A 23,509-nucleotide genomic window follows, 5' to 3' on the forward strand; every position below is an offset into this window, starting at 1 on the left:
ATGAGGTGCTTGTAGAGTCTAAAGTTGTACTTGGTCAACAAGGTTGCTGTTGGCAACTTGGTACTACAAGCTGGCAGGAGTACAACTTGTTTCCCAGAAATTGCAGTCATTTCAACTGGAGGGTAGAGGAGTGGGGTGAAGCAGAACCATTTTGCTTTTTCATTGGCCACAATAACCAGCAGCAAAGATGTAGGATGAGTATAGATACCTCCAAACCCCTTGAAGGGATCAGACATTGCCAGTCAACATTCCACCTCTTCAGGGAGAGGTGGTAGGCTTGTCACACAATTCTTGTGGGGCCCAATCTAGATTTATGAATAGGGAGCACTATGCAGATTATCTATATCCAGGAACCTGTGCATGGGCTATTTAACCTTCTTGATGGGAACTTGCAGGGCTTGAATCATTTACTTCAAGTTTTGGAAGCATATGAGGTGTTGAAAGTGGAAAAACTGCCTTTTCTGGGGGAGGAGGAAAGCAGGAATCTCCTCCATCCTGAGACTCAGATTTTGAGAATACTTTTGATCCAAAGAGGAGGGACCCAAACACTGAGCAGGGAGGGCCTGCAATGTTGAAAAAGGTGAAACAGATCCAAGCAGAATGATCTAAGCTGAATGGGAGGACTACAGCCAGAAACCAGACAGGCCCCCAGACTGCTGAGCTGGAAACTGGAAGACATGTCATGATGGGTAGCTTGGAGGTTCAAGGCTTCTTTCTCAAAAGGGTTACACAACCCTGGTAGCAAGGGCTGGGTACTTGGAGCTGTGCTCATCAGAATAAAGAATCTGATTAAGGAAACTTCCTCTGTGTCTGAGAGACATAGCTTGAACCAGGTAACCCGAAGGAAGCCCTATCAACAATCAGAAAAAGGACCCATGCAAAGCAACTGACGCCTCACTCAGCTAAGTCAAAGTAACCTCAGAGTCTCACAAGAAAAGTGATAGAAAATATATGAATGAAAGAAAGAAAAAAGACACTAGGAGTCCAACAAGGGGAGAGAAAATCAGACGAAAAATTGAAGAAAGCTGGTTCTTAATGAAATAGACGACAAGCTCTATCTTAAGCCAAACTAGCCAGGAGGAATGCAAGAAGAGGCAAGGCACAGGGCACACTGCACAGGTACCATTTGGGCAGACATATCTAAACTTAATTGCTGGAGGCACATGCACCCCGACTTCAGGAGTGCTGGTGAGAAGTTGAAACTCCTCACCCAGCTATCTAGAGAACAGCCTAGGGAGAGCTCTCTGGGAGAGCTCTCCCAATTTGCTGAGAAAAAGGCAGCGTGGCTTGGTGGAAATAGTTTCTGCTCCACTTCTAGCCATTGGCTGTGGGACGAATCATGAGTCCAAGACATCTTAATCATTGGAAGAGGCAGCAAACAATAGCTGAGGATATGTCTGAGGAAGGAATAGTAGTCCCATAGTCCAAAGCAATGATGGGCCCAAACACAGCAGCACTAATATAGAGACTTTATTTCAACTGTATTAGAGTTTTACAGCACATATCATTTGTTACAACCCGACTGAACTGATTTTGGAGTTTTGGGCCCAAAAGCAGTTTGGATTAACCAAGCCTGAATCAAAGGGTCCAGGGTTACGGGGCCTGATTCTCTGCTGCCTTGATGCCAGCAAACACTTTCACCTATGCAACCTACTGCAAATTTCAAGGCAGGGGAGAATCAGCAGTACAGTGTCTGTTTCCCTTCTCAAAGCCACATTGTTTGCTCCCAGTATGGAAGAGCAGATACAGTCTCTTCAGATGACACTAGCTTTGTTTATACTGTTGGGATATGAGAGAGAGAGAGAGATAGAGAGAGAGAGAGAGGGAGGGACAGAGGCTGGCATGTAAAAGTACAGGAAAGGAATCTTTATTCCACTCCTTCAATTGAACTTTACAAACCACTGGCAATAAATATCTGGGCAATCAGAGTGTGATATCAAGAGTTTGCCTAGTTATTTACTAGATCAGGCAGGGGCTCACAGCCCCTCCCCTTATGGAGTCTCAGCTCCTGAAGTGTAAGATATGTGGGGTCTTCTCATTCAGTTTTGAGAGAAACAATCTACACTGCTATAAAGAAATGTCCTTGGTTCCATGCTTTTCCTCCTCACACCCATCAACATCTCTGCAGGTTTATTAGGAATAAGGTAGCATGGAAATTGCCTATAAGGATCCAGGATAGGGCAGAAACTCATCTGTAATCCATATCTTTCTAAATTCAAATCCCAGTTAGTTCTCCTTAAATGAGCTGGGATACCTGGCATCTAGAGTATGGAAGCAGTAGAGAAGCAATTACTATAGATTTCAAAATGGGCAACTCTAAATTTGATTTCTGTACAGCAGATAAAAGGAAGACAAATTCAAGAGAGACTTCTAGGTGGTATCAGCATGAATCAGAGACTGTTTCTGTTGTGTAGAAGCAGATGCCTATTACTGTATCTTTTGGTTATACATACTAACGTGAAATCACAGACTGCAAAGTCCCCATTGGCTGGCATTCTCCCCCATCCCCATTTGGTATTAATGCTTCATTCTCCCTTCTTCGGGTGACATTAAGTGCACAGAAAAATATAGCAGCATTTGGACTGAAACCCTCACATACACCAAACAGCACATTCCAGGAGGTAAAACAACACATTATGGTCTATACCCTCCAGATGTCAAGTTTTCAGGATAAAGAACAACAGGAAATTGAGGAGATGGCAGCAGCAAAAGGGGGAAGAGCAACACAGGAGCACAAGTTGTTGTGTTTCCATGCCTGGAGAGGATCACAAGGTCATTCCTGTGTTAGCACTAGGCTGTGACACTGCCAGAGTCTAGGAAAACAAAGTTAGAGCAGGAAGTGAACAAACCAGTCTCCCTCCTCCCCACACACTAATGATGGAGGGCAGAGTCTAGTGCATTCCCCATTCCCAGCAGGACATGGACATCAGTGAAGATCTGCTTGGCCTCAGAGAGAAGCCCTTTCTCGCTTTCATACAGAAGGCAATCCTTTTCTACAATCAAGAGAAAGTCAGCTCAGTGGTGGCTAGTGAGTCCAGACCCCTCATCCACCAAGCCAGCTGCAAACCTAACTCAATGAAAAGAGAACCAACAGAACCTCTACAGACTGAGCCTTTCTGCTTCGATGTTGCCCAGAGTCTGCCCTCTTCCTTCTTCTACAATACTGCCTGTCTTTGGATGGGAAAGTTTGGTTCTAAACATGCCATTCTATTGCTTTTAGGGTACTTTGCACAGGCAGTATCTGTGAAAACACTGCTGTCCAGCCCATAGGGTAGGAGGTTGTGGTCCCCTATTTAGGCCTAGGTGGTCAGACCATAGCGTGTGGCCACACTGTTACCAAAGTGGGGGGCCCCACTGTTTTCTCTAATCTGAATTCCTCTGCTCCGGACTGATATGGGACTGCTGAAGACAGTGCATTTGAGCTTGGTGTTTAAGTGCCACACCAAAGGCCTTCAAAACTACAGCAGAGGCAGGGCCTTCCCTCAAATTGTGAGTGAAAAGGCAGAGCTTCGATAGGGTCCCTTATCCATCGTTCAGCTGGAAGCTGTAGCAATTGGCTTCTTCAGATGTTGGCTCATGAGCTCCCTGGCACGAGACACCTGGATGTGATCATAACATGAGTTGCAGACAAGGACTGGGTCATAGAGCTGTTGATCAGGAATGGGCAGCTTCAGGTGGCAGCAGCCAGCACAGAACACGTTTCCACAGTTCCTGTCAAAGGTTAATGAAAAAAACAATGATGGCAGGGAAGGAGACAGTCATAACTCCAGAAAGCACAGACAATCTATGCATAGATCAAGCTAATCAACCCCCCTTGCCCCCAAATCTTTGGCTCTTTTTGTAGTCTAGATATTGCCAGAAGGAGGATCAGAGACCCCAGAGACAGCAGGGATAGGCAAACAAAGGGAGAGTCAGTGGCCTTAGGGGGAGGGTATGCAGGGGTGGGTGGAGCTGTACAAGAAGTGGCTGCATTTACCTGCAGTGGTGCCTCCGTTTGGCTAGCCAGAATTCACAATCACAGTTAAAGCAGTGTGAGGCCATGTGGTCTGGAACCCAACGTGTAACCTGGAAAATATCAGCCCATATCAGCACCACACACTAGAAGCAGTGTGTCCATAATGCCATATCACTAAGCACACCAACACCTCAAGATTTGAGTCTGAGTTAAACATTGCCTTGCAGTGGGCCCACACCTTATGTACCATTGCATGTCCTACAGCTTCACTCTGCACTTCCTCCTGTTACATCACAGCTAGCAAGGGAAGCAGGAAAGCAATCCCACCCTGTGTCACGTTGGAGGGCAAGACCTGCTACACTGCAGCATCTATCACTGTCAGAACTGCCGTATGGTGGACAAACCCATCATGGCTATAGGGTACCACTGCTGTACAGGGACACACACCTCAGTCTCCTTCTTATCAACAGGCTCCCAGCTTGCTTCAGAGAGGCAGTCCTCACTGTGATCAGAGCAGAAATCCTCTGTGTCACTGCCATCAGATTCTTTCAGACAGGTCTGCAGAGAGAAACCAAAGTCAAAAAGGCCATCAGCCACTTCCAACACAGGCCCAAGCATGTTCTCACTCCCCAGCCCCTCTCCAAAGAGCTCATGAAGGGAAAATGGGCCTGTCACTCTCCAGAGCAGGGAACAAAGGCAGGAGAATACAGGACCAGACTGGAGTGATCCCTAGACTCTTCAGAAGCAAATGGAGAGTTGATGAAGGAATCTTTAGGTAGTAAGAGAGTGACAGCCAGGGGGATATGATATCCAGATGAAAGGGGTACCTGCTTCTGGGAAGTAAATTCTTGGACACTGCAGCTCTGGGGGAAGGGAGAACAATACTATGATGAGCACAGGAATGACATCAATCTTTGCCCCCAAAGGTATGTGAGTCAGCCAACATATGCCCAAGGAGGACAAAAGAAAGGCTGGTGAAGGCCAAACAGTCAAGGATCACTGCTAGGTCAGAAGCTGCTGCATTGTGGGAGATGGCACCTGAGAACTTATCACTTACAAAGTCATCCTCGTAGTCCATCTGGGGCTCAGCTGGGGGAATGCAGAAGTGACGTATATCCAGCCTTAGCTGGAGCTCTCGCACCTGCCTGCGCAATTGCTCCACCTCCTGTTTGTAACTGGCTTCAATCTGCCGCAGCCTGTGCTGGATCACATCAGTGGGAAAAGGAAGTCCATCATCATCTAGGTAGACAGGAGGCACAGGAGATGGGCATTTTGGTGGCACATGCTTGGGGCCAGATACCTGCTTTAGATGGCAAGGTAACCATGGCCAGTTAGACTTCACCACAGGGCCTGTGCAGTGGGCACTGGGGTGGCCAGGGCAGACTGAGGGCTTTACACCTTCTCTTGGAGACCACGGACCATTGAAGTAGAGCCCTGGTGTCCGCAACTGTTTGCTGCTCAACCTCTTGTAACAACATCCATGGGAAAGGAGCCGTCTGGGCGCAGGCTCTCCACTGGGTAGTGATGTTGCCATCCCCTGGAAGCTGTCCCAGTTGGAACCCAAAAGGGAGAATTCACTGGTCTGACTCTGGGAAATTGGCTTTCGCCACAGCTCTAGTGGCACTTTTCCTAGCCGGCCTGTTTCCTCACAGAGCCCAATCCTGCCATTTTTGCTTTTGCCAGTGTTTTCATCTTGGTAGGGAATGCTTAGCCTACGGCCCAAGGTAGCCTGACCAGGAACATTTGGTGCTGGGGGGTCCTGACTGAAAATGCCTGCGGCAGGAGGTAAAGTGTCTTGATAAAGAGGTCTCACATGGCCATATCTTCCATGGGATTCCAGGCTGGCTTTTGAAGGCTCATCAGAACATGTTTCAATCTGCTCCCCAGAACTAGCACAAGTCCTGTAAAAGTCCTCCTGTTGAGGAGAGCTTGGAGCTGGGCCTACACCAGCTACATCCTTCAGATTTGGCCTGTTTCCCACTTCTGCCTCAGGAGAGATGTTATTCAGTGGTGAAGGCACCCAGTTGCTTAGTGGCTCACACTGCTGTGCTGGATGATCCATGCTCCTGTCAAATTTACTGTTGCTGGCATGCAAGGGGGAAGTTTCTTTCTGCTCTCCCTGTACCTTCTGTGTTTCCCTCACAGGCACTGCACTGCCTTCCTCTAAAAGCAATTCGCTGCCATCTGTGCTGGCATATCTGGGCTCCAGGCTCACTCTGACCTCCTGACAGTGGTTGTTCAGGTTTGGATCACTAGAAGTACGGGTCAGCGGACTGTTGGAGTCGCAAGCTGAAAGCAGGTCATCCATGGATCTTGTCTTTGGTAACCTGGAACAAGAAGGCAAAGCCTTGACCTCAGGGGAAAGGTCTAAATCACAAAAAAGGCCCTTTTACTACAATAAATCTTGTTGGCTGCTTTTGCTATAGGAAACCTTGGAGCCCAAGATGGGGGATGGAACTGTTCACCGCACACATGGCTGTTATCAGCTGGTGGCAGGATGCACTGAAGCATCAACAGAACTGTCACTCATCACATGAAATATATGTTATAGCCAGTATGTGACAAGTAAGCAAAAGTTAGGGTTCTTCCTAGCCATTTCACATCTATAAAGTACCATGGCACAGTTGGGACATCACCTTAGAGGCCCATTACAGCCAACAAAAACATCTTTCAATTTGTAATTGCTACTTGAGGCTGGGATGGGATTTTAGAATGGGTCTGTGTACCCAGATAACTGCTTAAGTACAGCGCTAGGAGGAGTCTCCCTTCTGATCCCCACTGCCAGTTCCTCAGATGTTACTGTATTTTTTTCATACAACATATCCTGAAATATTATATTCACCTTGTTTTTGAAAGGCAGAATGAAGGAAACAAGATTTTTCTACAGTTATAGCTGTAAACAGCAAGGACAAAACCTAATTATGGGGTGGCTTGCCCTGTCTTTCTGTCTTAACTGAAGCTGAAGCCCCAGCTGCTGCTGAAGACTTGTCTCTATGGGTGGATCTATGATTCTGAAGAGCTAAAGAGGCTGTGAAATCAGAAGAGTGAGACAAGGAGCAGCTAGCAGGCAGCAACATTGCCCTAGGAAAGGTTAGCCTAAGTAGTGGAACATCAAGATCATTAGAAAAGAAAGATGATTGTTAACACCTATGGAGTAAAGAACAATAAGCCATTAAGACTACTTCCTCCCTCAGCTACTTGAATAGTAATGTCATACCTGCTGCACTGTGGCACAGTGACAACACACAGGGGTTGCATGGGGGTGCATGTGTACCCCCTGAGAGCGCTGGTGCACCCCCTGACAGTGAGCATTCCCCACTTAGGCAATAGGCCGGGGGGGCAGGTGAGAGCACTGGTGACCCCTTGAATGCACTGGCCGGGCAGTGCGGGTACCAGGAGAAGCGATTCCTATAGTCCCCCCACGGCTGATTGCACCAACTGGGGGAGGGTCCCCACACGTTTGGTAGGATTAGCTGTGGGGAGACCGCCCCCCGGCAAGTTGCTGACTGGCTGGTGTGGGGGCAAGTGCCCCCCTGACTCAGGACGCAGCAGTCACCCATACTGTGGAACATGAATCAAAGCAGGGTGCATTTCTATCCAGGGCAGAAAATCAGCTTCCCTGATTAATACACGCCCCCCAATTTTGGGGGGGCTGAGTCTTTGGGCAAAGGTATTATTGTATGCATGGTACTCTCTCTACTCAGAAGGATTTGTCTGAAAGGGTGTTCTTTACCTGTGCATAGCTGGCCCATCAAGGATCTCACACATGGAACTGAAGGCAAAGGCAGCATCAGAGGTAGGCTGAAAATGCCAAGCCAACTAACTGTGGAGCTGCAATGATGCAGACAATCCTAGTTTGTGACCTCTTTTTCACATAACACCCTACCTAGGAGCTTTTGTTTACTCAGGACACTGGTATTTGCACTGTTAGAAGGTGGCCTCAGGATCAGTACATGTAGCATTCCTAAACTTGATATGGTGGGGAGGTGTGTTCACTCTCTTCTAGGTGGCCCCCTAAGAACCTGGAGAGACAAAAAGGGCTGGCAAGTGCAGGACACTATCAGGACAGCCAAAGGCATCACAAAGATGGCATGTGCTCATCAGGGCAGACGCAATGCTATGTGTTGTGTCAGCCAAAGGGGTTGTCTGTGGGAGCAGGAAGGAAATGCAGGACTGTGTGAACAGCAGGGAATCTGAGCTTGAAGCTGTTTTCTCTTACCTGTCCAAAGATCTGCCACTGAACTCCTGGCTTTGGGATCCTGAAGGCAAGTAGAGGTCCATGCCCTCCTCCCCTAGAGGACAGGGGGATGATGCTGGGAGATACACTGCTGTCCAGAGATACAGCGCTCGCACATGGCACACTGGGTGCAGCACCTTCAGGAAAAGTGACATGCAGGGAGACAGCAGAAGACAGGAGGCTTTTACCCACCCAAAACCTCCCAGATCCTGCCTCCCTATTCAAACATGCCCTTCTACTCAAATACCTGGGCTGGGAGTTCTGCTCACCTGCTCAGAGCTGGCCATGTAGAGGAGGTTGTGGAAGTTCTTGTTGCCAGCTCTCAGGAGCGACCACACCGAGCAGGTGCGTTTATATATGTTGTGCATCTCTCGCTCGAAAGGGCTGTTGCCCAGGAAGGTCCCGTACAGGCAGGAGTATGTGTGCTGTACCAGTTTCACCTGTGTCACCAAGAGAAACGAGCAGTTGCCAGGGCCCACAATGCTTCTCACATCCCAGTGGGAACATGACCTCCCACCCTATTTGGGGTTCAGGTCACCCTAAACCATGCTATCCTAACCCAACTCCTGGCCTCTCAGCTTTCCTCATCCATCCTGCGAGAAGATGAAATCAGCTACTTACCTTGCCATGTGCCAGGCAGTCATCCTTCTGTAATTCTGGCTTGCCTTATGTGAGTTAGAAAGCACCATTTGGTCTCCTCCTAGTACTACTTGTGTCTCATGCAACTGGTGTCAGGTGTATAAATTAAGACTTTGGCCGAAATGGAATAAATGAAGCCATCTGAATCTCTCTGTCAGGAAGAGGATTTGGCAGCAGCTATAGCTACTATGCTTCTATGTTTTCCTAGAAGCACATGGGATAACTGAGAAACCACAGGAGGTGAAATCCTTCACTCTTCTCTATGTCGTAGATACAGAAGCCCTGCAGATCTGCAATTTGACTTACTGGGAACTTGAGGGGTTGCAAATTTCTAGACCAAGGTATTCAGAAGCACCATGGACAATGATTCAGGCCAGCATGCCAAATAAACCGTAGTTAAATCACCTGAATTTGAAAAATTGACATATGGGCTAATTAGAAACTACAATTTCTGACACTGGTGACTTGGTTAAGGATATTGCATAAAAGACTTGGCTTTGCTAGGAACAGCAATCACAGAGCTAGTTAAGGGTGTGCTGGTAAATGGAAGCATTACCAGGTAGTGAAAAAACAAAACTGAGTCTGTTTAAAATACATGGCTGAGTCCACATAAGCAGGGGCATGCCTTTGCAGCAGCACAAATAGTAGCAGTGCAAATTTGTGCCACTACTTTGTGCCGCAGTGCACGCACCTGCCATGTGCTTTGCAGTGGGACACATTGTCCCACTCCTCCACATGCTGAAGTGGGGGGCTGGCTAGGTCACAGGGTGCCTCAATAAGGGTTAGCCATTCCCTGCACTGAGGCACCCTGTGCCTTGGCCAGCCAGGAAGCAGCATGCTGAGATGGGGGAGCAGGCAGCCCAGGACTGCCTGCACCCCCATCTACACATGCTGTGGAGTCCCTCTGTGCTGCAGAGTCCCTGGCTAGGGCGCAGAGTGGTTCAAGATTGTTTTCATGTGCCTAAGCATGAGGGCTCCACTGCAGAGCCCCTGCACTGAGACAGGTGGAGCAGCCACTCTGAGGCAGTATGCCTTGAGATGGGGGAGCAGGCAGCCTGCAGCTCCACAGTGGAGCCCCTGCACTGAGGCACACAGAGACAGGGAAGCAGTAGCCCAGGGCTGCCTATTCCCCTGTTTTGAGGCATCCTGCATCCCAGCCAGCCAGAGAGTGGCTGGTTGTGGTGCAGGGTGCCTCAGCATGGGGGCTCCACAGCACAGCATGCATGGGGGCTCTCCAGAGAATGCATCTCTGCATTTGTCTTAGCATCTTCCACTTTGACGCCACTTTTTTCCAGGCTTTTTTTTTTGCTACTGGGAAATCCCAGTAGCAAGTTTTGCCCCAGCGCTGGAAATTAGCAGCATCGCACACTGATTAATGTGCAACTCATGAGGTTTGCAGTGTCACAAACCACATGTGACTGCATGTTTGGATCCAGTCCATATAACTACAAGAGTAAAACAAGGAGACAAGATTGGTTTGCTACATTAGAGATATTATATCCTAGAAAGGGTCTCCATGCATAAGGAGAACTGTCTTGCATATAATTAAATCCACCCCTTCGCCAGAGGCTGTCTTACTCAGTATAAATTGCAAAGAAGCAACAAATACTCATCAATGCCTAGGAATCAATTTTGGCAAATTTACCAAGATTTGTTCTACAGCCGATTTTTTAGGACCCTGTAAATCAATCATTACTGGAATTGACTGCAATAAAACCCCAGAAAACATAAAAAGAGTGACATTCCTCATTAACATAAAATATGAAGCAGACAAAAATAATCAGTTCACATGATAAAACTGTTCTAATGTGTCTATAGTGAGGTAGAGACCAACAAGAAGGTCCATATTTATTTGAAAAAACATCTCCAAAATCAGATGAACAAGCAGGTCTGTCAACTATTGACTAAAAAGGGTGGAAAAGATATTTTTAAATCTTTCACACTAGAGTGTTTAACCTGTTATCATCACTGAAATGTTCAGGACATAACCATCAAACTGACTCACACCCCACTGTGGCAGCAAAAAAGGCATATTGTAGAATTCCATTAGCATTGCGTAACTGTAAAGAGCTAGAGGTGAACTGACAGTACAATCAAATGCACGTATGTCAGGGCAGACTGCATCAGCCGAGTGGCCACAGTGAGGATACTAGGTTGAGGATTTATACTAATCCAAAAGATCAAATAATGCCAAACAGGCATGCCCCCATTCTGCCTCCACTGCCCAGAGGCCTCACTGGTAGAGACCTCCTTTACCCCATAGCCACTAAAAAAATCCATCTAATAATAAAGTGCTTTTCATTTTCAGAGAAGTCCACCTTGCTTTTCCTAAGCTACAACAAGCTCTAACCAGCCCAGTTTTCCCTCTGCCTCAGCTCTTGTTGGATAGGCACAGTTCTTACCAGGAAAGCTTCGTTAAATTCAAAAAGACAGGGGAACTGTTTGAGCAGCTGATGGACAGCATCCAGCCACTGAAGAAACACTGGGCACTGCTCATTCTGATCTTCCACCTTCTCCTGGTGGCCACAGCGATCACCAAATTTGTGGCCAAAATCCAGCCAGTCTGATTCAACCAGCACCTGGAAACCCTGTCAACAATGAAGAAATTTAATTGCAGGGTGGGGTGGCTGCAGCACTGAGCAGCATGAGGCAGCTCCAGTAATGCAGGCAGCTTCAGCAGGCTTCTGAAGGGCTAGAGAGGATACTGTACTTGCGCTCAATTCAGGAGCAAAGTAACTTGAAAGCTCATGCTTTTCTAGAAGGATGTGGTTTATTCAAAAGAACTGAACAGATACTTTTTAGAACCTGTAATCAGATTATAAAAGAGTGGCCACTAAATCAATGGAGCAAACCCCTTTGGGTGACATGCAGAGAACATGGTGGGAAACCTGCTGAGCCGTCCTATTTTTACCTCTTTACTAAAGCCCATGGTTTCCACCCAGTGAAACATGCATTACAGAAGAGGTCTAAGGTGGATAGAAAACCACACTGCAACGAGTCGTGGAAATTCTTACAGAGCAATATAGTGAATAGCAATTCCACTCTGACTTTTTTCTGCTGTCTGAAGCTCATCACAGGCAAAAGCAACTAAACAGATGCTGAAATAGGAGCACCATTATACCTCCATGGTCCTGTAATATGGGTCCAGAAGAATCTTTGCCAGTGCTACAATCTGTGGGGTTCTGTCCCAGCCATCTGAGCAATGAACCAACACTGGACGCCCCTCTCGATCCACTGCATTGGAGACGAGAACTGCTGCCTTCAACATGATAGAAAGGTGCTGCAGCCATTTGGTGCTCTCCAGGGCTGAAAGCCAGCTAAAGTATGTGCATAGGAAAGAAAGTGGTTTATTGGCTATCTGCTCAAGGACACATCTATCTCAAGACTCCCTAGAGTCCTGAAAATGTTCCTGTTTTTTCCCCACATCATCTCCTACTGAGGCAAGCTGGCCAGCTCAGGAAGAACTATACAGAAGACAGCCACCAAATCCATTTTTTCTGGGACTCAAATACTTGGTGGTCATAGTTTCATAGTTGGTAGGGTCGGAAAGGACCTGAGCAGATCATCAAGTCTGACCCCCTGTCATGGGCAGGAAAGAATGCTGGGGTCAAACGACCCTGGCAAGGTATCTATCTGGCCTCCTTTTAAAGGCCCACAGGGTAAAAGTGAGCACCACTTCCCTTGGAAGTTTGTTGCAGATCCTAGCCGCCCTGACTGTGAAGTAGTGCCTCCTGATATCTAGCATGAATCTACTCTCCATCAACTTATGGCCATTATTCCTTGTTACTCCCAGTATTACTCCTTGTTACTCTTTACCGAAACACACAGAAGAGACACATTATCAGGGATTACTCTGTCTAACTTTCTCTGGGGATAGTGTTTTACAGGTGTATGAACAAGTCAGTCCCATGCCCATGAAAAAGAGCAACAACATTCCTTCAGAAGTTTCCCTTGCTGGTCACTGGCAATCACAGAGTGTGTAATGCTCAAGCACAGCAAATGTGCTGACATTTCCCTCCCACTCTCTGTTGGCCTGGAACAGGAACAAGGCAGTGAGGATTTCTAGAGGGATAAGGAAAGAAATGAGCAGGGAGAGTAGCAGCCATGATGTCATGATGAACTAAGAGAATGAACACTTACTTGCTAGGATCTGGCATCTGACTACAGACAGCACGAAGATACTGGAAGCTGTTCCGGATGGCGTGGATGTTGGCCATGCCCATGAACACCACTTCGCAGTTGGGATAATACTCTAAACATAATGCAGAGAAGCTCAGATAAGATCTGCTACACAGTGTGTCATTGCAGGTGTTCTATCACAACCTGGACACAACTTGCAGAACAGGGGCTGCTGCCTCTTACCCAAGTGCATTCTTGACCCCTGCTCATAAGCAGGCAGTCTGTCCCAGAGCAGTCTCAAGGATAAGTAGGCAGCTTAGTTGGCAAATGCTTGCAGCATGTTTTCCAACTATTCAGTTGTCTAATAAAAGACATCACATCCACCGAAAGAACCTTGCCTGAGCATGTCCTTAGACCAACATGGCTACAACCAACAACCTTGCAGTACTCTGGAAACTCAAAAAGATTTGTGCGTTGGAAACGCTACTCAGAGGCCGCCCCATCCCACACCATGTACTGAAGGACCCCAACAAATGGGAGAGAGTAAAGCAGGTAGATGCCATGAAATTTGCTACAATGCCCAAATATAGTTGAATACCTTCACATTCACAGCCTCCTCCCTTTGCTCTGTTGGCCACAGCTGCAGTGTAGGACCTGGCATCCAGGATGAGCAGTTTCTGCGGAGCACCTGCATTCTCCACACCTGAACATGCTGTCAGTGAGGAATCTGTAGAGCAAGAACAGGCTGAGCCTCTTTATGGTTGGGTGCCCCTCCCTCCTGTGCCATGGCTGTGCTCCCACTTCACTAAGCTAGTGCTGCCAGACTCTGAAAAAGTGCTTGTTAAAATCTCTGCTCAGTGCAATGCAGTCAAAGTCTGAAAAGGCCTAACCACTAATCTTGGAGCCTGTTTTAAACAGAGCATCAACTCCCCCCCCCACCATGTGGAAAGCCAGCTGCCTGGATTTGCCTGTAGCTCTAATGTAAGCCCCAGGTCTGGAAATCACTGCAGAGAACTAAGCAGCATCTGTGTCTGGAAAGCAGGTGGTGGGAGATGGGGGACATCTTACCAAAGTCTGTGTCACAGGCCTCGTTGCCTTCACTGGTTCCATTTTGGGCCATTCCATTGGCTGCTTTTGCTCCAGGGTTCAAGGCACAGGCTTTGGCAATGGAGGTCACAAGATACTCATCATCAGCATTGCGCCAGCCCCACCAGCTTATTTCTGGCTGACTGCAACGAGCGATCACAGCCCCATTCCGCAGATGTCTGAGAAAGCAAGTGAGTCTGGTCTAGCCCTCTGCAGACACCAGGCAATCTCCCAGCAAATGAACCCCTCTTCATCCAGCTACTACAGGTACTCATCTGTTCCCATGGCTGAACTGCCTACACATGTGATGCTCTTTCTCAACTCTCCTACCCCCAGTGAGGTAGGACGGGACTGTCATTCTTGCCACATATAACTGATACACAGAGACATTAGGTAAGCATACATGGTGTCTGGGAGACCAGTGTTCTAAGCCCTGTCTCCTAGGTTAGCACACAAGCCACTGGGTCATCCTTGACCCTTTTTAGAGACAGGTGTCCAGTTGTGAGAACTCAACAGCATTCAGAGCAGTTGTACTCCAATGGGCCAAAGTCTCGTCTCATGAACTGTCTCCCTCAGTGCCTGCCCCAGACAGCAATGAGGAGTGCACAGCAGGTTAAATGTAGGGAACAGTGGAGGGGTACAACAGGGTGAAGAGTGGGCAGTTAATGAAAAGAGAAGCTTGTGTTAAAGTCCTGGCTCCCCTGTTTGGCCTAAGAAATTTCCAAAAGGAGTGCTCAGGACTTCCCCACTATGCAGGGAGCAGAAGGAAGGAGGCTTCTGGCCAGAGCATTCTTCCTCTGTTCCTTCTGGGGACTCCCCTGCCCTGTAAGGCAGTTACCAGCACAGGACACATGGCTTTGCTCCCACAAATAAAGAAGACTAAGCCAGATTCTCTGGTCTTTCCAAACTAATATTTGGACCTTCCCAAACTAATGTTTAGCCTGAAGTTCACCAACTTCAGATACAAGTGGGACAAGCAGAGACACTGTTTATAACCACTACACATCAACTATTGACCAAGGCCATCATCCCCAGAAAGAACCAGACTACAAAGGGCAACAATCCATGTGGGCATATTGGGCCAGGGAAGGGCATGCTGGAGAAGAAAATACATGCTTTTGACACCAGCTGAGTGGATGCTGAACAGGTGTCAGCAAGTTTTAGCTACTCCATGTACCACTCCAGCAGTGAAACCTGAAATCAGCATGGCGAGAATGGAGACACAGTACATTTCCTTGTCTCAGCACTGAACACACTAGGCATAGAAGGATACCACCAAATACATACAGCAGACAGAATGAGGCCCAGGCTGCTGGGGCTGTGGATGTTAGAGATGAGTGTCGGTGTGACCAAATCCAAAGTTAGTTCTTAGTGTGCCAGAAGAGAACAGGAAGACTGTTACTGAATGATTCTGAGGTACAGCTATGTCCAGAGCAGAGAAGCATAAACAAAGCTCATAAAACTGAATCAAATGTCTGTCAAATCAAACTCAACTCAGGAATGACAGAGGATGCTCAACTGCAATGGTTATTTATGTCAAAACTTGTACAGCCTAAGCCCCTGGCTAGAAGTTTCTCACCTAGGCACAATAAAGAAACTTTGAGGACTAGGAAGATGCTTTGGAGGGAAAAAAGTTATCTGTCTCTGCAAGACCTAATGTTCTTTACAACCTATGGTCTGAACTCTAAAGTTGGTGTGCACAGCCTCAACATCAGTCTTTTGGCCAGAACCCTCTTTTAGGGTCACACTAAGCATCCCATAGCCAAAAGTTTCTGATCCTGGGTGCATGTGAAGCACTCATGTGGACAGACAAGCATGACACGCGTGCAAGAAAGAATATAACCTATTGGTGTCAAATTTACCTGGCGGGGCTGCAGTGGTAGCAATGACAGAGATCCATGTGGTGGCAGCAACAACAGTGGTGGTGGCTGCAGCCACCACAGTGATGACAGAGTAAGCAGCCATGGGCAGACAGCCTCTTGCCATGGCAGCAGGTCAGATGACCAAAAGCTGTGTGACACAGCCCTTGTTTGCCCACTTGCTTCTGAGGGCCACAGGGGGCACCAGAATCTACAGCAGATCACACCCACCACCACTCACACCTATATTCCCTACTTCCAGTAGTCCAGCTGACCAAATGGAGCAGCTCCATGGGCCGTATATTTGACACCTGTGACATAACTTATTTAATATTTCTTTCCCATAACTTCATTGAAGCCTGCCAAGAATTACAGCTATGAGTATGATGTACCAAAGGAGTTGTGTGATAACATTTTTATACTAAAACTATCGCAACATAATATTACATTGATAAACATTCAGTCAAGAAAGGCAGAAAATCAGACATCACACCTCATCTCTGGTGGGGACACAAAAGATAGACACAGCTCCCAGTCACCTATCATTTCTAAAAAAGACAAGCATTAGGGTAACAGAACTGCGCTCATTTGCGCCAAACCCACCTTCCTTCAATGTAGGATGCAGTTAGCTTTAAATCCAACTTAACAATGGAAAGAGCTGGACTTAGTGCCAACCATGTTTATTATGACCCTGCTGTAAGTGAGATGTGACATTTAGGTTAAGCTCAGTTTGCTACATCCTTTTGTCAGCTTACTTCCATAGTTATTAAATAACAGTACCAGGAAACAGAGCTAACACTGCAAGTGCTATCTCCTTTTGAACCTCCTGACTTTGGGCTCTGGTGTTTTTGGGGACCTTGTATGAAATTCCTGAGATTTTTTTTTTTAAAGAAGAAATTGACTGAAGAAAATTTATGGCTAGAGACCCCGAGGACACACCTTGCCAGGTGCACATGGAGTGGGACAGGCTGCTCCTCTCGCTGTGTACCTGATTAGGGAACAATCTATTTCATGTGTGTTACTTTTAATCAGACAGGACTCCCACAGAGCCCTGCGTCATTCATGACAAGGGTTGCTACGTTCTATAGTTACTGTGCACTGTACCATGGTAGGATGGGTCACTGCACAGTGAATGAGATGGGGCTATTCTGCTCATGCAACAGATTCACTACAAGTTTACTACATAAATGCCCCTGTGTGCCCAAGTGTCATTGCCTGCGGACATTGTAGTCAGAAAGTTCCAGCCTTGTCAGAGAGTTACTGTGCATGAATGAAGTACACAGTTCAAAAACTCAGAGAACTCAGTTCAATCAAAAACAATTTGCCCTGGAATATTAAAAGGTACCACTAGTGCCCAAGGGCCAGTGCCTCTGTTAACTGCAGAATTTATACAAGCCACCAGAGCTTTCAAAAGTGTCAAACTCCTGGGGAGGATTTTTTTCTCCCTAGGGGGGAGGGAGTACATTTTACTCTTCACGTTCTTAAAAAGCAGCTGAACCACTTTTGTCTAATCCTTTTCCTAAGTTACCTTTAAGCAAAAAACAGGCCTACAAAGTTTAAGAAAATTACAGTGCCTGGCTACAACTGCTCTGCAGACCTTAGTTCCAGGTGGCACCTCTAGTAGGGACAGAACTAGCAGCCTTAGCTCTGACTGTACGTAGGGAAACTATGACATCTGATGGGGAATTATATCTTCTTTCCTCGTTGCATAGTGCCCTCCATCAAGGTTCATAGTTGTTGAAGGGGATGATGTGTGTTTGTGTGAGTGCCCTCCATCAAGGTTCATAGTTGTTGAAGGGGATGATGTGTGTTTGTGTTGGCTCCCAACAGAGAGAGCACAAAGAAATTTCCAAAGTAGCTGGCTGGAGGTACAAGCACACAACCTGATTTCTAATTGTGCTCCAGTCACAGTACCCAGAGTGTACTGACCCTAGGGCAGGATTCGTGATGTTACGTATCATAGGCTAGGAGGGAAAGGACAGCTATTGCAGATTCTTTTTACCTGTATACAACAACAGGGATCCTTTTCCAAGACCTAAAGGAGGCCACATTCTCCAGCTCTTTGTCTGTGATCCAGACCGGAACTAGCAGCTTCTGGGGATAACTGGTGCAGAGTCTAGAAAGAGAAGGTAACAAGGCAGAGATCAGAGCTGGGCAATCTGAATATGCATTTTTCCATCTCTCTACAGGGAGAACAGGTCTATTCAAACATGACTAATGACCACAATGAGCTTTGGGTGATTATTCCCAGCTGCCATGAGACCAACAATCATTTGTTTAAACAGCTATCTTAAGAAAAAGAGACGTGGACTGGGCTGTGTGAGACTGGACATCCCAGGACAAATCATCATCACAGAGCATTTGGTAAGAAGTCCTGCCCTCCCCAAAGGAACACAGGGCAAGAGAACATCCCATTAGACCTGGGCAATCCTTACAGGTGTAAGGAGGCAAGTCACACACCAGGAAATTAGTAGATGGTGAGGGCCAGAAAGAGGATGAGAATGGCCCCTACTCATTTATTACGGGGACAAAGGGTTTTATTATTAAGTGGGTTATTTTTCTTTATTCCTAGTGCAACTACAACTTCCACAAGCCCTTCCTGGTGCCTCTTTTCTTCCTGCTAAGACACCATCGAAAGCTAAGAAACCAAAGGCTCAAGTAAGAACCCAAAGCAAGATCCCAGTTGAACAGAGCTAGAACAATTAGAAAAAATGGAGCCAAAACCAAAAGGATACCACAGTTTTTATCTGTCTCAAGAGCAAAGGTTGTCCAGTGCTGCCTTGTGCCATTTTAGAACATGGGGACTGGTTAAGCTTAAACTTTACACAGAATGCCTGCAACATACCTCTAACTTGGGGGTAGGCAATTATTTTAGCTGGTGGGTCACTTATGAATTTTGGTGAGCTGCTGAGGGCCGCATGCATAAAATCTTTCAGAAGATATAATTTTAACAAACTGTAGATAAAAAACAAATCTTATACTAAAAACCAAACAGCTATTGTAACATTTCAATTTTATTTCTAAATCAGGGAAAATTATTTTTAGGTTTTCTTGAATAGTATAGAGGCAATTGAAGAATAGCTCAAAATAAAGTAGGGGTGCACTAATAGACATTTTTTTGAGCTGATACCTATGGCCATATCAGCTGATACTGATCTGATTTTAATGAGCGATATTGGCTGATACAGGGCGGCTAGGATCTGGAACCAATTTCCAAGCTAAGTGGTGCTGGCTCCTACCCTGGGGGTCTTTAAGAGGAGGCTGGATGAACACCTTGCTGGGGTTTGACCCCAGTACTTTTTCCTGCCATGGCAGGGGGTCGGACTTGATGATCTGCTCAGGTCCCTTCCGACTCTACCAAGTATGAAACTATGATCTGATTGCTGATATGCAGCCAGGCAGCTTGGAGAGTAGTGTCCAGCTGGTAAGTCTGTTGTGGGGGAAGGGGCAAGGGGGAAGGAAGAGGTGAAATAGGAGGCAGATCAAGGCCCCAGCGGTGAGGGAGGGAGGGGAGCTGGAGCAGGAGCAGGAGCAGAGGCAGGTGCTGCACAGCCAGGGTGGGGCACAGGACAAAGCAGCGAGTGGCTCATCCAAACAGGGTGCAGGGTGGCTCCTGCCACTGCATGCACCCTGGGAGGACATGTGGGGCGTGTGCCCCAGGATTTGTGTGCAGGGCAAGGGCAGGCTGCTGCTGTAGGCAGGCTGGGGACAGCACCACCTCTTCCCAGTGGGGGTGGGAAGTGGGGGGGGCTGAGTAGAAGGTGGCTGAGAGTTGGAGCCATGCACACTGGGGCAGAAGCTGCCTGGCTACAGCTTCCCACCCCTCCTGGCTGGGCATGTGGTGCCTGGCACGCATCCCCATGCTACCTGCTGCCCAAAGTGGTGCAGCAGGGGCAGGAGGAAGAGAACCACTGGAGGCTGAGGGAGCCAAGCAGTATGTGGGTGGCTGCAGCCATACTGGAAGCTGCTCTGCCAGAAAGTTGTGCATGCTGGTCAGGGCTTGGCCCCAATCAGAGCACTGTGCGCTGGATGCAATTAATTGATGCGTGCCTGCCCACAAGCTGGATCCAATATGTTGATGGGCTGAATTTGGCCTGTGGGATTCTTCTATAAGGACAGCAATAGCCATTAGAAACAGTAGCTCATTATTCCAGCTCTGCCCGGCTACAATCTCACTTTGGGTTCTTATTTGGACCCTTGGTTTGTTGACTTTTGGTGGTATTAGAGGAGGAAGAAGAAAAAGGCACCAAAAAGGGCTTGGGAGTGGTGTGCAAGTGGGTTGTCTGAATAAGCAGGCATGCGGAAAAATGAAGAGACAGCCATTGTTTGTCTTATGTTCCACAGAACTGAACTCTAGCATTCACCCGCAGGAAAGATGATGGGCAGAACCTTACTAGTCATACCTACCCACAGAAATTCTAGGTGAAAAGAGTTCTCACGTGCAAATGGAGGATCAGCAGAAGTCAGCTCACTATCAACTTTCAAGCTGAATACTACTGGTTTCCATGCAGAGGGATGAGCTACTCCTCCTGAGAGATTGCCAGTAGGTGGAATAAGGCAGATACAGTAATGAAAAATATCACTGCACTGCATGGGGCATTTCTCCAGGAGAGGAAAGAACATCTGAACAGGCAAAAATAAACTTAATTCTTCTCTTATTGTTAATAAAGTTATAAAATCTGATACAAAGTTATCGAAAGCACATACCTAAGCAATCCACTGACTCTTGTAACTGCACTAAGGGAAATAGTCAAGGCTTGTAATTTTGGCATATTTGAGTCAGACATGACTAAAAGGCAGCTCATAGAGAAGTGCATGTACTATGGCTGCCATTTTAGCCAACTTACAGGTGAATGTCCTAGGGACCTTCAAAGCTACAAGCAGGAGGCCATACCTTCCCAGCTGGGTGTGTAACACACTCACCACCTCTGCTAACTCTATTTGAGATGGCAGACTTACACTCCACAGTGGGTTTCATGTGCTCAAAGTATTGCATGGAAGATTCCTGAATGAGCAGGGTTTAATCCTAGGAAACACAGGTACAATAGCACAACTATGTAAGTCAGCATGAGCAAAACCTAGAGTGTTCTAGACCTTCAGGTGAGCATTTAAATAACACATTTTCACCTTACAACCAATAGTCATTTCAAAGAGTCTATCTCAGCACAGGCACCAGTGTGTATTTTAATGGTATCTGCAACCACTGTGGAGTGTCTACATACTTGCAAGGAAAATGGTCATGGGTGCTAAATGACAGACTTGGATTAAAATAGGGCCCTGTGCTGGAAGGACAGAAGAGAGGCAGGAGAACATGACCTGCCTGCAACAGCAGTGCAGAGAAATCAGAAGCAAGGGAGAGCAAGACTGCAAATAGAACAGAGCTGGAAATGAAACAGGATACTGGGTGAGAATGAATCTTTAATGTGCCCTGGCTTTTGAAAGATGCTATTTTTATTAAAAAAAACAAAGTTCTGACTGTTGTGTGGGATATTTCAGAACACAGATTACATTTTCCAGCAAGTGTGTGGGATGCTATACAAATACTATTTAGGGTGTGATGGACAGGGACCTGCTGTATAATTATGACTATTCTATGTGACCTAGTTACTGAGAAAAATGACATGTTAGCAATAGTATAATGTTTATTTTACGCTTATTTTTTTTTAATTCAGTGAGGCCTATTGCCCGGAAGGATATGATGGTTCCCAGATAAGAACATCCCACACACACTTGAAAGTTAATGGCAAAGTTATTAACTCTGAGGATCCTATATCCTGTTTCCAGCAAATTGGTTTTGACAATGCTGGGAACTAACAGATAAAAGGGCTATAAACAGGTAAAGAGTAACCTGACTCTTGTGGAGGGGGTGGGGATGGTAAAGATCAAAGGCTGAGCAGTATTTGAAGATAAATTCCCTGAAGCAGGGAGAGGGAACTGGTTTCTGAGTTAAGGGAACAGTTTATGTTGCTCAAACCTTAACAGGTTTCAAGGAGTGTACTGGAAGTTTCACCTTTCCAGTCCCCTTGTGCAAAAGACAGGAAGACCTCAGGTAAGCCAAGCTGGATATGTATATAGTCTATCTATTAAGACAGGCAAGAATGTTTTCGGGCGATATCTTTTACTGGACCAATTGCACAGTTGGTATAAAAATCAGACAAACTTTCAAATGCAAAGAATTCTTCATCGGGTTTTTTTAAGGTCTTTTTTCCTTGCTTTGGTTATCATAAAATTATACCTTGCTTTAAGACACTCTGGTCAGTGGCTGCCAATGATTCTGGCCAATAATTGTGAACAAAGTAATTGCAGGTCTTGATCCTAAGCCAGGCCTACTGTAATAATCATGGTGGCAGAGAACCACAGAATTCCATCCCAAGAAGATGACAGCTCTTAGCTTGAGACCAAGTATGCACAATACTTGAAGAGACTGAGAGAGGTCAAAGGTGCAGCCAGCCCTGTAACTATAGTAGAACACTGAATATAGGGAACACTGAATTCTTGTAAGTCAGAAAAACAGTTCTGATTTATACAGAGACCACAGAGGCTGGATCCAGACGTGCAGGCATGTGCAGTCTCTGGCACCACAAACTGTAGGTCCAGCACATTAAAATCTGCCTTGCCGGGATTACCTGGTAGCAAAAAAACCCCTAAAACACTGTGCAAAAAAGCACTATGGCATGTGCCACAAAAACATGCAGCCACAGACACAGAGGCTTGGTTCTCTTGGGAGATACTTTGGCTGCCAACCAGAACATCTATCCTCCTCTAGTTCCATCCTGGCTCCTCTAGCACATAGGGAGCTGGGAGGAGTGGGGAAATGGCAGTTTCCCAAAAGTGGGGCATTTTGCCCCACAGCAAAGCGCACGTGCAAGGGCATGCACAGCAGCAAAGAAGTAGCGGCCCTGCATGTGGGGACATGCCCAGAGGGAGTTAAGTGAAGTGGACAGCAAGTTCCAGAGAACATTCTGATAGATAAGCAGACACACTGTTTCTTATTCAAAGATCTTTTACAAATTCACAATACAGCCACCACATGACAAGATATGATTAAGTCACTTCAGCTACCTGAAAGCAGTGACATGGTCTTTTGGCCAGCAGGGAAGTTGTGAACCAGGAACTCAGTAAGTTGCTGGATACCAGAGTTTGCAAGGAGATGCACCAGGGGAAAGGATGGATAGTATAAGGGCAATGTCAAAACAAGAGACAGAGCATTCTTCAAACAGGCTACTGCCATTTTCCCCTCAATTCAGGAAGCTGCCAACCTTGATTTCCTCTGGTAACTGAACAAGCTGTAGGATTCCTCTGGGATTCACAGTGCTCTAGGGGCTTCCTAAAAGGCCACGCACAATGTCTTTCACCTTGAGATGAGGATGTCTGCTGACACAAGACAGCTGCAGGAAAAACTGAGGGAAGTATTTGCTGGATTTCAAAATAGGGCACTTAGGCTCAGCAGAAATAAATGTTGTTTTGAGCTTAGTGTTGATTGTGACACATGAAGAAAAGCTTTTATTGGCTTATTGTCAAGACCCCAAACTATTATGTGTCTGTTACTGTGCCCAGGAGCCCTACTACTTGGTTCACTAGGAAGCAAAATAAAAGACTATCCCTAGCCCAAAC

At 46.7% G+C, this 23,509-nt stretch overlaps 1 protein-coding gene across 3 annotated transcripts in view; it reads right to left on the minus strand.

Annotated features, from left to right (window-relative positions):
• Window positions 1-1,454: 1,454 nt before the first annotated feature.
• Window positions 1,455-23,509, minus strand: part of MTMR4 (myotubularin related protein 4) — a 77,767-nt gene continuing 55,712 nt past the window's right edge. For all 3 annotated transcript variants that reach the window (XM_019546467.1, XM_019546466.1, XM_019546465.1), the window contains 12 exons: window positions 17,898-18,011; window positions 14,019-14,215; window positions 13,549-13,677; window positions 12,972-13,083; window positions 11,953-12,148; window positions 11,234-11,419; window positions 8,462-8,632; window positions 8,175-8,329; window positions 5,013-6,282; window positions 4,403-4,513; window positions 3,977-4,065; window positions 1,455-3,711 (listed from right to left, as the gene is read on the minus strand). In XM_019546467.1, coding sequence (XP_019402012.1) covers window positions 3,534-3,711; window positions 3,977-4,065; window positions 4,403-4,513; window positions 5,013-6,282; window positions 8,175-8,329; window positions 8,462-8,632; window positions 11,234-11,419; window positions 11,953-12,148; window positions 12,972-13,083; window positions 13,549-13,677; window positions 14,019-14,215; window positions 17,898-18,011 — 2,908 coding nt within the window. In that variant the 3' untranslated portion in view covers window positions 1,455-3,533. The remainder of the gene's footprint in view (window positions 3,712-3,976; window positions 4,066-4,402; window positions 4,514-5,012; window positions 6,283-8,174; window positions 8,330-8,461; window positions 8,633-11,233; window positions 11,420-11,952; window positions 12,149-12,971; window positions 13,084-13,548; window positions 13,678-14,018; window positions 14,216-17,897; window positions 18,012-23,509) is intronic.

The sequence above is a fragment of the Crocodylus porosus genome, unplaced genomic scaffold (assembly GCF_001723895.1).
Source record: "Crocodylus porosus isolate Cpor-Errol unplaced genomic scaffold, CroPor_comp1, whole genome shotgun sequence".
Lineage (NCBI taxonomy): Eukaryota > Metazoa > Chordata > Crocodylia > Crocodylidae > Crocodylus > Crocodylus porosus.